The sequence below is a fragment of the Pectinophora gossypiella genome, chromosome 4, assembly GCF_024362695.1.
Source record: "Pectinophora gossypiella chromosome 4, ilPecGoss1.1, whole genome shotgun sequence".
NCBI lineage: Eukaryota > Metazoa > Arthropoda > Insecta > Lepidoptera > Gelechiidae > Pectinophora > Pectinophora gossypiella.
In genome coordinates, this window is record NC_065407.1 from 673,691 (window position 1) to 689,624 (window position 15,934).

At 37.7% G+C, this 15,934-nt stretch overlaps 2 protein-coding genes across 5 annotated transcripts in view; one reads left to right on the plus strand and one right to left on the minus strand.

Annotated features, from left to right (window-relative positions):
• LOC126366156 (beta-1,4-glucuronyltransferase 1-like) overlaps window positions 1–10,787 on the minus strand; it is a 33,355-nt gene extending 22,568 nt beyond the window's left edge. For all 4 annotated transcript variants that reach the window (XR_007566314.1, XM_050009103.1, XM_050009104.1 and 1 more), the window contains exons 1-2: window positions 10,434–10,787; window positions 1–105 (exon numbers count right to left, since the gene is read on the minus strand). Coding sequence is in view for 3 of the 4 variants with exons in the window: in XM_050009103.1 (XP_049865060.1) it covers window positions 1–60 (60 nt within the window). In the remaining variant the exon portion in view is untranslated. The remainder of the gene's footprint in view (window positions 106–10,433) is intronic.
• Window positions 10,788–12,314: 1,527 nt separating this feature from the next.
• On the plus strand, window positions 12,315–15,466 carry LOC126366154 (ribosomal RNA-processing protein 8). Its single transcript, XM_050009102.1, has 6 exons — window positions 12,315–12,503; window positions 12,833–13,147; window positions 13,316–13,775; window positions 14,144–14,318; window positions 14,632–14,868; window positions 15,232–15,466. Exons 1-6 carry the CDS (start codon window positions 12,435–12,437, stop codon window positions 15,443–15,445), a joined length of 1,470 nt encoding a protein of 489 aa, XP_049865059.1. The 5' UTR covers window positions 12,315–12,434; the 3' UTR covers window positions 15,446–15,466.
• Window positions 15,467–15,934: the final 468 nt, after the last annotated feature.

The following is a 15,934-nucleotide window of genomic DNA, read 5'->3' on the forward strand; positions in this document are numbered from 1 at the left end:
AATCCTGTCCCGGCGCAGCTTGATCATGGCGGCGTGCGCGGACGCAGTGGGCTCCAACATCACGTGCTGCGCCACATCGCCTGCGCGCCGCCGCCCTATCCCAATCTGACGGCAAGCACAATTATGTTACATAAAATCATGAGTTCCGTAGCCACATTATTAACTTCCTACTTAAGTTTCTATTTCGTTGGTTATATGTCTTCTCAAATGGTAAATTATAACTGTTTATTAGGTAGGTAAGTATATCTACTTACTAAGTAGTTTAGTTTAGGATTAATAAGTAAAGTATCTACTTTACTTATAAAACTAAAGAAGCGCGCTACTAAGATCCGTAAACTCTCTAGTACTGTAGTGCTACTTATGAGTCTTATGAGAATTATTATCGACAGATGGTTCAATCCAATGAATAAAAGTAAATCTTCACTGTGGGAAAGATTACAGATCTTTCTATTAACGTATCTCTTGGTACATAATATAATCATAATAGTTATTAGATAATCTCTTGGTGTATAAATACCTATCTTTATCGTTCCATGCATACGTAATATCTGTCTGGTAAGAAAGAATGTGTAATTATCTGTCTTACGGTTTGAAAGGTGTTATGGCTATGGAGAACAAACAAGTTATAATCGCTATGTCCTAAAAATAATATTATTATTAGGTACCGCTTTTCTTTTGCTGACGTGACTTATTGTTTTGCTGCATATGGATTCACTACTTGGCCGGAATTATTATTAAGATAAGTACTTAACCTCCATGTAATGAGAAATTATTAATAGTATACTCGAGTTTACTCGATTAATGTTTTGTAGGGTTTTAAAAACAACTAAACCAACCCTAAATATTTATGAACAAATTAGTAGCAATTTTATTAATAATTAGGTACTTATGTTACGATAATATTTTACATAGTAGGTACCTACTGTTATTACTGGTACAGGTCTGCTGGTGGTAGCTAGATAAATCACCCGGGGTGAGAGGACTGTTTTTAAAAAGACAATTTAATTGAATTTAAAACTATTTATTTAGAATAAGACACACGTATTGTCTAAAAGAAGTTCAGCTTAAGACTACTTTAAAAACTAATGGGAAGGGACCAAGCGTCTGATCTCATCACGGCTTATCTTATGCAACGTAGCGCATTCTCTAGGCAGTCTAGACGCTTCATGAGCTTATCTTGGTGAATGTGCAACGTGGCGCATTCTCCAGGCAGTCTGGACGCTTAACTCCTCCCTCCATAACTTCGAAATTCTCAGGGGATGATTTTTGAGACTGAGAATTTCGACGTCTTCTTAAAGTTATGAAGATACCGATAAAAATTGTTAAAACTAAGATTATATATAAAAATAGAGTTCCTATACTAATGCTATTTATATTTACCGCACTTACACTTTTATCACTTTCACTTAGCACAACACTGTCAGCTTTTTTTAGGGCGTACGACAACACTTGGAGATGTCGCAGGTCGACCTCATCCAAGTTGATAGGCTTCCAGGGCGATGCTGCTGCTGAAGTTGGGATTTCCGGAAAATTTATAAGAGGTAACTTGGGATATAGTATTGGAGATGCTTCGGAACTATGATGCCTCAGTGTGACGTCATCGATTTTTAGTTCGCAGTTATCATCGATCACAGCCAGGTAAGTACCTCTGATGTAGATTCTGCTCATCTCACTTCCACAGCGTGTCTTCAAAAGGATGTTGGCTTTAGAGTAGAGAATCCATCGATTAGGTTGTATGGGCTCTACTTTAATTGTCTTCACTTCCACCAGGATAGGATAACAGGTGGTAATATTCATAGTAAACTTCATTAAGTCCGCCACACAGGTATCCTCCATGGATCTTGGGGGAATGTGTTCTTCGTAGCAAATAAAGAAGCCTCTCTCCAACTCTTTGCAGCGTTTGGTGAGTGAGAATGTGTTCGAACCATTCGCAATAAGGTAAGGTTGTTTTGGGATAATTAGGACGGATTGATTTAGGTTGTTTGTAATAGGTAGAGGAAAGACGTGATAATAATCGTATATTCCCTTTTTGACCAAGGGAACTTCGATGATAAAGACTATCTGATTTTCTTTGATATATGCCTTAATCTCTACACACTGCTCTATTTTAATTAAATTTACATAATTTACGGGATATGCAAGGCTCTCTTTACGTTCAATTTTTCCTAAAACAGTTACAAATTCGTCAGTGTCTAATATTGACTGGTGGAGAGTTCCCATTTTGCTAAATGCTATTGCTGTTTCTATTTCATCCAATCTGATATACAACATTTGGAAGTTATGTAAAAATAAATTGTAAATATGAATTAATCTATTGTTTGTAAAATTTGTCATTGACTCATTCAGTATTTTTCTAATGTCCCAAATTTCCCTATCCAATTGGATGAAATTATTTTTTGTTACATTGCTGTTATTCGTAAATGTCCCCAACATTTCAGTGACCAGACTCATTTTCTTTAATTCTGAAATTTGTCGAGTTTTGAGTTCATTTAACATTTTATCATACTTCACAGCATCCTCATTGTCCAAGTTGCCAGTTATTACTTTTATAAGTGACCCTAAAGGGTTTAGTAGTCCACGTTTTATTCTTTTTGATGGATTTAATTGTCTGAGTTTAGTGAAAGTTATGTGTTTTAGGTGATCAGTTTGACTTTTGACATTCGCGAGTTCGAAATTAAAAACATTCTTGCCAAAATGGTTTAGGACGTGTTTGTTGAGGTTCGCATAGCGGTTGAAATTAAACTCTATATCATCGTATACTAAACTTAAATCTAGATTCTTAATTATTATCCACTTATCGTAACTTATAATAGCAGTTCCCTCTTTTACAGGAAGTATCCCGGGATTGTGTTCAATCCGTTGTAGCTTGGCCTCCTCCTGGCTCTGGCTCAACTGGACCACCAGCAGGAGCACGACCCTGTGGAGGACGACGAATGTCCTTAATAGGTACATTGGTATTACGGTTCCTAACATCGACAGGTACTACATTCCTACTTATCTCTCCAACCACTTCTGCTTTTTGAAACCGGGGCTTATCTTTACCGCGTCTTGTGTTTACCCCTTTTATAAATATCGTGTCTCCTTCTGCTAGATTAAACCCTGTCTCTCCTCCCCGTCTTTCTTTAACCTTTTCCTTTTTTTCTAGCATTTCCTCCGTCATATATTTATACAGATATTTGGTTCGTCTCGCGTGTTCGGCTACCAGTTTTTGCGTGTAATATTTGTCAAACTCGACGTTAAAAGCATTAGTACAGTCGGTATGTCCAAATACGACTTCAAAAGGTGTAAGTCCTGTTGTCGAATGTATGGTGTGATTGTACGCCATTATTGCGTATGTCATGATCGAAGTTGCGTCCGTAATTTTCTGCTCGTATTTCGCAAGGCGATAAATTTCTAGGATGGTAGAGTGAAATCTTTCGATCATGCCCATAGAATTCGGGTTATGAGGTGTCCCTATGTGTAAGTTTATTTTATAAAATTTTAACGTTTCTTTCATTAATGTATTATTGAACTCTGATCCGGGATCAGCGCTTATCTTCTCAGGGACACCGTAGAATGAAAAGTATTTTATCAGAGCTCTTACTACTTCCGGTGTAGAGCGATTAGGAATTTCGAAAGCCTGTCCTAGTTTACTAAACGCATCAATGATGGTCAGGAAGTATTTCCCTTCTATTGAGAACAAATCCATAAACAATTCTTGGAAAGGTTTTGTCTGCGTCTGTGTCAACTGCAATTCAGGTTTGTATGGTTTGCGGTCGTACTTCATTGCTTTACAAATTTCACACGCGTTTATCACGCTACTGACTGTTATGTTCATATTGTTCCAGTAGTATACGCGTTTCAGCTTCATGAGAGTTTCGTTGATTCCTCGATGACATGTCTTACTCTCGTGGTATTTTAAAACAATTTGTCGTTGCTCTTCTTCGTCCTCTACATGTATAACTCTTTTAGTGCATTCAAATAGTTTGACTGTCCCTTTTCTAAAAAGTTTTATAGCCGCTTGTGTAAACTGTTTACGGTGAATTTCATTTTCAAAATATATGAAATGCTTAGTTTTCGGTTTTACATATTCTTTTAGGAATTGAGTGACCAAATCTGGCCTATTTGTTGGTAAATGTGCTTCTAATATCTTTTGATTGTTACTAGAGATATTCTTTACAGCCGTTTCGTTTCTGTTCCATGTATAAATTAACATCTGATTAGGTTTAGAGTCTATGGCTTCGTTTAGAATAGGTATGCCATTTGTGTCCATGTCTGGTGCCGAATGAACAGTTTGTGATAGAGACATGTTACTCATCGTTCCTTCTGGTATTGTAATGGTGCTTTCAGAAGGCGATAATATAGGGTACTCAGTTTCTAACTCATGCTTTGTTGTTTCTTCTTTCTCTCCACTGCTTATTGATATTACTTCGTCTTCCCGATTTGGTTGCGCGTTACTTAACCTTTCAATTTCAGAAACCACATCATCCAAGTAAGAATGTAATCGTCTTTCAGATTCGTCTACATTCACCTGCATGGATTCAGTATCGTCTTTACCTAAAGCATTTAGCCTTATACGGGATAACGCGTCCGCGTTGCTATTTTGTTTGCCATTTTTGTATATAATGTCAAAATCGAATTCTGAAAGTCGCAACTTCCATCTTGTTAATTTGGAATTTGGGTCCTTCATGGAATTCAACCATGCGAGGGGTCGGTGGTCTGTGTATATTGTAAACTTTCTGCCGTACAGATACGGACGAAAGTGTTTTACGGCCCATACAATGGCCAAAAGCTCTTTTTCGATGGTGCTATATTTAGTTTCTGCGTCATTGAGAGTTCTGCTCGCGTATGCAATGGGTTTGTCGCTTCCTATTGGTCCCTGTGAAAGTACTGCACCGATGGCAAAGTTGGAAGCATCGGTGGTTAACACAAATGGTTTCGAAAAATCCGGAAACTGAAGTAGAGGGGCGCTTACGAGGAGCTCTTTGCATCTTTCGAAAGCTGCTTTGAACTCATCGGTGATTTCAACCTTGTTTTTCTTTTTCAGACAGACTGTTAGGGGTCGTGTAATTTTGGCGAAATCTTTCAGGAATTTCCTGTAATATCCCACGAGGCCAAGGAAACTCTTAATTTCGGTAGGTGTTTTAGGCAATGGGAAATTGAGAACAGCCTCTATCTTATCGTTGTTTGGTTGTAGTCCATCCTTTGTAATGACATGGCCAAGGTAGAGAACTTCCTTCCTGAGGAACTCGGATTTATCCAGGGTTATTTTAAGGTTAGTTGCTCTGAGCCGTTCGAAAACTTTCCTGAGCTTTTCTATGTGTTCCTGAAGACTACATGAGTATACAATGATATCGTCAAGATATACCATACAGTGTATACCCTGCAATCCTCTTAAAATGCTATCCATGGCCCTCTGGAACGTGGCCGGAGCTGTTTTGAGTCCAAACGGCATGCGAGTGAACTCGTAATGTCCCGATTGTGTAGAAAAGGCTGTTTTCGGTCTGTCCTGCTCTGCAACTTCTATTTGATGATATCCACTTGCTAAGTCTATTGTGCTGAAATATGTAGACTTTCCCAGCTTATCGAATAGATCGGTAATGTTGGGCAGTGGATATTTATCATCGGTGGTGACGTCATTCAGGCGACGGTAATCTATTACCATTCGGTATTTGACCTCGCCTGAGGCATCCATTTTTTTTGGGACGAGGTGGACTGGGGCACTCCATGGTGAATGGGATTCTTGTATAACATTGTCCTTGAGGAGTTTTTGCACTTGCTTTTCTATTTCCAGATTTTGAGCTGGTGGTTGTCTAAATGGTTTAATATAGATGGGATCTTCATTTTTTGTACGAATGTTATGCTTTACTTCGTTGGTAAAAGTTAGCGGTAGTTGTTCACAATAAAAGATGTCGCGAAATTCATGGCATAATTTAAATATTTTATCCTTTTCTTCTTTGTTCATGTGATCAAGCCGGAGTCGTTTTAAATTGTCTTTCAGTAATTCGTCAATCTCGATATTAGTCGTGGTAAAGTTGATGTTGCATTCATTTCGTTCGAATTTTTCGACGTGCAACGGTTTAGAAAAAGTTAATGTGACGATATCTCTAGAGGCGTTTTGTATTACAGTTGTCGCGAAATAATTTTTGCATGTCACTATTGCGCTCGGCATACGCACGTCTTTACCGAAATCTACGAAATTAATAATCGCCTCTCCATCTTTCAGGTCCGCAGGAATCGTCACGCGTGTTTCAGTACGTGGTTGAAGCTGCACTTCGTATGGTGGGTTATATATTATTGGTATTTCTACATTTTTCGTTCGGAGAACTTGATTCTGCATATCGATTGTGGCGCCTAGTTGTTTTAGAAGGTCGGAACCGATCAAGCCATCGTAGCGATTATCGACGTCATAAACATAAAACTTATGTTGTAACATGCTCTTAAAAGTTTTCAGAAGGGGTATGACGATGACTTCGTCGTGTCTGCTACGAGCGTGAGTGCTTACAACCTCGAAGGGTTCGAAGAACTTATAGTTGGCGAAGAACTCGTCAACTTTCCTTGGGCTGATAAACGATCGAGTGCTTCCCGTGTCTATCATAAAACGAGCATTTATCTCAGGTAAGTTAATATGTGGTAATTTTAATAAGCTATCACAATTAAGATTTACTATATCGGGTTGTTGGGTGCGGCCGGCTCGTGAAAATCCGGGGTAGTTTCGGTTGTTTCCGAGCTGGTCGGCTCTTCATACAGATCGTAATATGCTTCATAATCTCCTTCATTTGGATGACAGTAAGTTTCCGCAAGTTCGTAGTTATAGAAAAGGTTATTATTACCTTCAGGTTCATCTAACATGTACTGTCTTGTTGCTGTTCGCATAGAGACATCAGTGTCCAATGGTTTGGAGTTGTTTATAGGGGGTCTGTATCCCTGAGGCTGGGGTGGAATCCCGAACCGATACTGATTGGGAATCCCGAATTTGAAACCCTGTGTGTTTTGATTGAAGTTGGGTCTAAAACCTTGAGGTTGGGGAATACCGAATTTAAATTGAGGGTTTGGTTTAAAATTATTTTGGTTTTGGGTCAGGTTTGGCTTATAGCCCATCTGCTGTGGAATCCCAAATTTAAATTGAGGATTTCCAGGTAATGGCATCCGGAACTGTTGTAAAGCACTTGGTCGAAAGACAGGTGTATTTTGTGGAATATTAAATTTAAAATTCTGGGGTTGAACATTTTGAGAATTTTGTGGTTGTACATTATGTGTTGAAGTTAACTGTTTGTGTTTAGAGTTATATTGGTGCTGGAAATTCACCTCTTCAGTTACGATGCCTAACGCATTTTCGAGAGTGGAGCAACCTTTTAGGCGAACAATACGTATTAGGTTTTCCGGAAGGTTATATAGAAAAACATTGAGCGCGCTGTTATTGTAAATGATCATTTTGGCTGCTTTTACGCCTTCGTCGGTCAACCGGTTTACTTTAGCAAATAAGGCGCTGCGAACATGTTGAATGCGGTTACAGAACTCATTGTAGGACTCCCCCGACTTTATTTTCATGCTCTCGAGTTCAATACTAATGCACTCCTCTGAGCGTGGGTCACCGAAATGCTGAAGTAACACAGATTTCAATGCATCCCAGGACGTTATGTCTTGTCTCTCACTGATAAGGGTAGCTGCTCTATCTACAAGCCTACTACTTATACAATGGAAAAGGTATGTGCTCTGAGCAAGGTTACCCTGTATCGTGTAACTATCTAGTACATATTGAGCTTTAGATAAGAATAAATTAAGCTGTTCAGGTTGACCACTAAACTTCGGTATCAAACACAGCATTTCTTTGGGAACTAACGTTACTTGAGCCATATTTAGTTTTATAACGAAACACACACAAAATAAAATAAATGTAACAAACAAAAGTAATAAAAATACTTAAAAGTTCACTTATCACCTATTTTAGTGCGATATGTGAAAATCAGATATTCTTTATCTCAGTGAAGTTAACCGAAACAAACTATATAGAGCTATAGAGTTCACTTATTAATAATTGAGCCCGCAACTAACAGGAATAGATAAGCATAAGAAGTGGAATGCGAATTAGTCACTCACAATCTGCTCACTGCCATATCCTCCACGATAAAGCTGCACTGAACTTCGTAGAATTATGTGTCTCTCGTATTATGTGAAAACGATTTTCACTCTGTCCGCTCACTCACTTGTGTTTAACTTATTTATTTGGTTCGTGGATATCTGCGACTTTTTGACCCGACGACCGATTTTCTAGTCCTCAGGTGCAGCCTTAATGCAAATATCCTACCGGCTGCGCCAGATAAATCACCCGGGGTGAGAGGACTGTTTTTAAAAAGACAATTTAATTGAATTTAAAACTATTTATTTAGAATAAGACACACGTATTGTCTAAAAGAAGTTCAGCTTAAGACTACTTTAAAAACTAATGGGAAGGGACCAAGCGTCTGATCTCATCACGGCTTATCTTATGCAACGTAGCGCATTCTCTAGGCAGTCTAGACGCTTCATGAGCTTATCTTGGTGAATGTGCAACGTGGCGCATTCTCCAGGCAGTCTGGACGCTTAACTAGCTACTTATGTTTATTTGATAATAGTGGTCTATCATGAGCTGTAGAGCCGGAAGGGGAAGGCCTAGGCAATACACCGTGATCAGATGTTTTAAAGTAAGGCAGGTCAAGAGTATTTTTAAACCAGTGCAACGGCCTCCGTGGTCCAGTGGTTGAGCGTTGTGCTCACGATCCGGAGGCCCCGGGTTCGAATCCCGGTGAGGACATATCACAAAAATCACTTTGTGATCCCTAGTCTGGTTAGGACATTACAGACTGATCAGCTGATGTCCGAAAGTAAGATGATCCGTGCTTCGGAAGGCACGTTAAGCCGTTAGTGCCGGTTACTACTTACTGATACAAGTATGTGGTCGTTATATGAGCCATGTCAGGGGCCTTTAGCGGCTCATTAATAACCCTGACACCAGACACACGAAACCAGTGCACGGTGCTGGATATATGTAAGTATAGTAATAGCATACCCCGGACACCTCATACAAAAAACCTCGTTTTACACACTGTACATTGACGTTATCGTACACGCGCATCTGTGTGTGTGACGTGTGACGCCTTTCGATTGAACACTAAAGTAAGGCTGCGTTTTCATTGACGCGGAGCTGTGCGGAGATGAGCGGAGATGTGCAGGAATCGACCAATCACCGTGAGGGAGACAGTGACAGAGCGTTTTCGTTTTTCACTCTCTCAAACGATGTGATTGGTCATATCCGCACATCTCCGCTCTTCTCCGCCCATCTCCGCGTCAATGGAAACGCGGCCCAAGACCCGAAGGCCGGGGTGGGGGGGGGGGGTTGAGGTAAGCGTAGCTCAGCCGCTGTGCGCTGGGGCCTATTTAATAAAACTTACAATTGTAAATTACAATGACAATTTGATGTACATTGCGGAGTGTGTGATCACGAATATTTTCCAGTTTCATATAAGCTACGTAATGAACACCAAATTGTCAGTGTAATTTACAATTGTAAGTTTTATAAAACAGGCCCCTGGTGGGACACGGAGAGTTGCAGTTCTATACGTATTACGAGTAGAATAAAAGCAATATGATCCTATAAGGGTTCCGTTTTACCTTTTGAGGTTCGCAACTCTAAAAATATTTTTTTTTAATACAGAAATCAAATAACTACATTTTATACTATATTATTATTGTAGAGTATTCACTTAGTCATTAACTGAACCGAGCAATAATTAGAGGATTTACCGTCAGGTGATATTGTGATTATTTTGCAAAGCTATTTTTGAAACAAAATCCTTAAGTATAAATAGATACACACAAAAACATAAATAGCCTATATACGTCCCACTGCTGGGCACAGGCCTCCTCTCAATCAACCGAAGAGGGTATGGAGCATACTCCACCACGCTGCTCCACTGCGGGTTGGTGGAGGTGTTTTTACGGCCAATAGCCGGGACCAACGGCTTAACGTGCCCTCCGAAGCACGGAATCAACTTACTTTTTCGGACAATCAGGTGATAAATAGATAAAACTTTTTATTACTTCATCGGATGGTTTAATTAGACGTAGCGCGAAATAGCGGCCGAATATTTTAAATCATTATTCGGGCATCTCTATCTGCCTATGCCTACCCCAATGGAAAATGGGCGTGATCGTACATGTATGTGTACATTATGTATGTCCACCATGTCGAAAAGGACTTAATCCGTTTATCAATTTTTAAGACATACTTACCCGACATAAAGCAGATAAAATAACAGAACTCTGTTTTTTCTTCCAGTCTAACTTCAACTACCTGGATACCTACTTCCTAAATAAAGTCACAATAAGTACTATATTAATTTTGAATAAGGAACTTTACTTTTTATCTATTATTAGTATATTGACGTTCTATTTTTAAATGATCGCACACCTACCCGTAATCAGCGCAGATCCGTTTCCGCTAAGCAGTAACTACACGTTACCTACTCAATAATATACCTAGACTGAAACAATAATAATCAGAGTGAAAACCAAACAATCACTGGGTACCGTGATAACGTCACTGCACAATGTAAAAATATCGTGAATAATTAAAAATATCTGCATTAAACGTTTGTTTTAGGTTATTTACAAAACTAAATCACTTATTCTGACCGTACAAACACACTCAAATCAGTTCGGTACTGATTTAAACTCACAACTAATAGTCCTTCATATATTACTTTCACTGTATTTAATTTTAATCCCGTTTTTCTTTTATGTTTTTATAAATTATTCTCAAAAACAGGTTTGGGTGGTCGAAATACTTCAGGGCGCATGTCTGAATTTAGGTCCTGCGCGTTACCGCCCCTTTACACCTTCTGTGATGGAATGTATTATTATCATGTAACAGTGTAACAGGTTACAAACTATGAAATATTTCCCCTCGCGTAAAACACAGCAGTAATATAACAATCAGCCTATATAAGCCCCACTAGGCAATCCTGATCAATCAGAGAGAGTCCAGAGAATGTTCAGGCAAGCTGCTCTACTACAGGTTGGTGGAAAAACGAGATTCTCCTAAATTGACTCCACAGGGAATCGAACTCAGGACCTAGAACCTAGGTTTAAAAGTCAAGGTGTCTAGCAATAAAGTACAATGTAAATATAACACAGAGAGGTCGTAAACGTACGTATCGATACTCTAGATTTTATTTCATAAGTAGGTACGTACCCTTTGACGATCAATTAGGTAATTAAAACACATAATAACGGGTTCTTACCGCGTTTAAATGGGGATATGAGACTCCCGGGGATGGGAGTCTCATACATACATACATACATAAACTCACGCCCGTAATCCCTAATGGGGGTGGGCAGAGCCACAAGTAATCAAAGACAACTTGCAGCCTTTGCTTTTGGGAGTCTCATATCCCCATTTAAACGCTTGTTATTATCATAATTACGCGGTTATTATCATAATTAAAATACATAATAACGGGTTCTTACCGCGTTTAAATGGGGAACTTAAAACAATGTATCAATTAGGTAGGTATATAAACTATAAGTACTCTAATAAAATAGTAATAACTGTAACTCACAAAAATCCCGTCTTCGTGATACATTCTTGTGAGACTAGCACTAGCATATCCGGTACACATATTTCACGTGAGCAGGGGCATAAATAACTAAGTATACCATTTAGGTATATTGTATAACAACACAACATCAACTATTTTTCTGCAGCTTGCTGAAACTCGTGCACTCATGAATTAATTAAAAACTAGTAAGTAGGTATGTTTACAAATGAAATAGTTTATGAAACAGCAATACCTTCGCTTTTAGACTGTATACTAGGTCTTGTTTTCATTAGTAAGTATTCTAACGGAACCCGAAAATGTATACAAATGAGTGGATTGGTAAACAAAATAAGTCTACCTAAACAAGTAGCTCTGACATCGCGCGACAGAGCTAAGGTCCCTGACATGCTTTAAGCAACATGACTGCGTATGTAGATACCGAAGAAAATACTAGTGGCACCCGACTTTACGTGCCTTCTGAAGCACAGAATCACCTGTAAACTTCCAATCAAACTAGATAAATGACATTCTAACCAAACTGAACAAAGACAGTCTCACAGAGAGATTTTACGGGAATCGAACCTTGGACTTTCCAATCGTGAGCCCAGTGTTGTAACCATCAGACCACCAAGGCTGTATAGGTACTTAGTAAGAAAAAACATTCGTGGAACACCAAAACGCAAAACAACATTAGTCATCAGACTAGACTGTATGAACTCTAGTCCCTTGCCTTTGATAAATGTAAAGAAAATGATACACTTGATTTTGACATTTCTGTGTTTACAATAAATGTGCGTATTTTGCGATATGTAAAATGAATAAAAGCCATAAAATTTATAATTTTTAACTGATATAGCGAATAATAAATTAAGAAAAATGTTCAAAGTACCAGAATGGGAGACTGATATCCCAAAATCTAAAGTGAATTTTGCGAAAAAAGTTAAAGTAAGTAGCAACGTGTTTTTCGAGCTTATTAAATGATTGTTTTATGTAAATATCAATTCATATAGCTTTTCATCCAACCCAGGATTAATATTAGTAATTATAATTGTAGTAGTTTAGTCGTTTACACCGATATTTGATTTTGTTCAAGATGTGCCGTAACATAACCTATAAGTATCTGGGTTAGAAAAAGTATTCAAAATAACTATTGTAGGTAATCACACTATATTCTCTTCATACAACAAATTTTTATATGAATATAAATTTTTAAAAATTTATTATTTTTTATATTTTTTTTATAAATTGAATAAAATTTAATAATTATTCCACAGACCCTAAAATCTAACAAGGCTACAGAGTCCATTCTTACGGAGCCTCCTGTGCAAAATGCTCAGTTTAAGAAAAATAATCTTAAAGAAAAAATATATCCTGAAAAAGTTACCAATACCAACATAGCAATCAAAAAAAAGAAGCCAGCTAAGAAACGGAAACATAATGATTATGTCAGACGTGTAATTAACGAAAATGATATTGTACTGAATAAATCTGAGCTGCGGGAATTAGATGAAGTTATAGTGAGTGCTAAGAAATTGAAACTGCAAGAGCAATACAAACAAGAGAACTGTGAAGATCAGCTCTTCAATAAGGTAGGAGAATTATACTGTTTTAGTGTCCCATCTAGCTTACAGTGTTTATAATATATTTAGCACCATAGTCATTTAATAACCTTCCTTGCAATTTGATAACCTTCCTTGCAATTTGATTTATGTAGATCTAAAAGAATTTCAGTATAGGTAGTTATTTGTTTTTTGCAGGATGAAGTACAGCAAAAAACAAATATTAAAAAGATAAAAAATAATTCTAAACAAAAGAGTGAATGTCCAAAAATTACCAATGGAAATGATTCAAATATCAGTGAATTGTCTGTTAAAATTAAAAACAAAAAGAAAAAAAAGAAATCTACAGAGAATGTTGAGAAGAACAAAGACACCAATGGCAATAATTTACCTGGGAAACCAAATAAGGGCAAACACAAAATAATAAATGATGAATCTGAACAAATGGATGCAGATGACATACCAGTAAAAGCTAAAAAAATTAAATTTGAAGATGAAGATAAAGTACAAGAAACTGTACAAGACAATACAGGCAATGTAAAGAAATTGGACTATAAAAAAAAGGAAAAGTTAAAAAAAATATTAGAACAAAACAACAGAAATTCTATCTCAATTAAAGGAGATAAACTTAGAGAAAGAATGATGGACAGGTTGAAAGGTTTGTGCTCCTTTTCTTTTTAGAATTACAGTTTCATAAACAACATCATGTGTGTATATTTCATGATGTTGTAATTTTTAGTTAGTGTAGCTATTCAATAATTTATTAATAATAATGTCTCATACAAATTCATACATTAAATACGAGTAAGTATTGATAACATTGGCTCACACCATGCTAAGAAATGTTGAATAATCAACCAATAATTATCAATTTATGTCTGTACATACAGTAACACACATACAACACTGACTGACTTATTCTTTGGGCCTAGTTGCTTGAAATAAGTGGTATGTCATTATTATTATATTAAATGAAACAGGTAAATATATAAAATATTCTAATCCAACTCGTGTTGTAACTTCCAGCTGCCCAATTTAGGTACCTCAATGAAAAACTATACACATCATCAGGGAATGAAGCACAGAAAATATTCCAATCAGATCCCAAGGCCTTCAGAACCTACCATCAGGGTTACCAGCAACAAGTTAAGAAATGGCCTGTCAACCCCTTGGACGTTATTGTCAAGAAAATTTTGAATATGTAAGTTATAATAAATATGTATTATACACACAAATGGTATCATCTAGTAAAATTGGAAATAATATGATGTGAGTCTTGTCAACTTTGTCATAGAACATCGAATCACATGTCATTATGGAATTTTGAGTACTATTGGAATGTGACTACCATGGTAGTAGTACCACCTAGCCGACGCGATTGAGTTGATTATTTCAATACTGATAGAGTGGTAGAGTCACGAAGACAACTTATTATTCAAGTCCTTATATAGATATGACTGACTATAATGGATCTTCATATTATTATAACAAGTAACAAGTATATCTTCATTCAGGCCAAAATCCTTCACAATAGCAGACATGGGTTGCGGTGAAGCGTCCCTATCACGGCGTGTGCCGCAGTCGGTGCGATCGTTCGACCTAGTGTCGGCGGCGCCCGGCGTGGAGGCCTGCGACATGGCGCACACGCCGCTGCCGCGCGAGGCCGTCGACGTCGTCGTCTACTGCCTCGCGCTCATGGGCACTGAACTCACGCAGTACTTGCTCGAGGCAAACAGGGTGCTTAAAAACGGGTAAGTCATATTACTACACACACCTAATCAAAACCACACGTTAAATCACGTCACGCCCAGTTTTATCGGAAGACAAATTGCAGCATTGTTATTGGATTCAAAGAATTTTAATTCCATTGGAGTTTGCATTGTTTTAAAAGATTGTCATATCTGCTGCGGCTGTTTTAATATCACGTATTCTCGACGCTTACTTTCATGGCGTATTTTTTTATTATTAAACAACAATGTATTATGAAGGAATTTAGAATGCTATCCCACTAATATTAAACAATATTTTTCCAACTTCGACCACGAAAACCGACTGAGAATCATACACATTCTGTGTTATCTAGTCAAGCAGTAATGTTTTAATTTTCATTATAGCGGCCAACTACTGATCGCGGAGGTAGAGAGTAGGTTCGACAACGTAGACAACTTCGTCAAGGAAGTAGAGAAGCTTGGGTTCAAGCTGAAATCCCTGGACAAACAACACACGGTGTTCTTCTTCCTGCACTTTGTGAAGACAAAGGACCCGCCTGTCAAGAAACAGAAGCTTCCTGCATTACAACTTAAACCTTGCTTGTATAAGAAACGGTGAATAAAGACAATGGAATTTGTATTTGTTTTGTTTTATTTGTATACTTATTCGTTGTTTATAGGTATATATGTTGGTTCTTTTTCATTGACAGTACTTATTTCTATTATTTGTGTTACGCATATTGCCTTATGGCGTCGACACGTCCGCCACTCACACACTAGCGAACGCACGCACTTAATCCGATTTACTGCAGGTATAGTGGCTCGCAGTTAACAGCGTCGGCGCTAGCTTGGTGTTGGCGGGACGGGGGTATGTGTGCGGGGAAGAATCGTTCGCTAACAACGCCTTTCAATTGTTTTGTTTGTCTCTCTGTATTTGTTTAAATATCTAAAAAATCTGTTTTTTATTGAAATATCCGACGTCTATTTAATCTTATTAGTTATCGTGAATACATGATCGTACTATCTGAAAAAATATATAAGTGTTTGTACACCAAACTGAACTGACTTATACGATATATTGTGATAAATGTACATACTCTAGACTTAC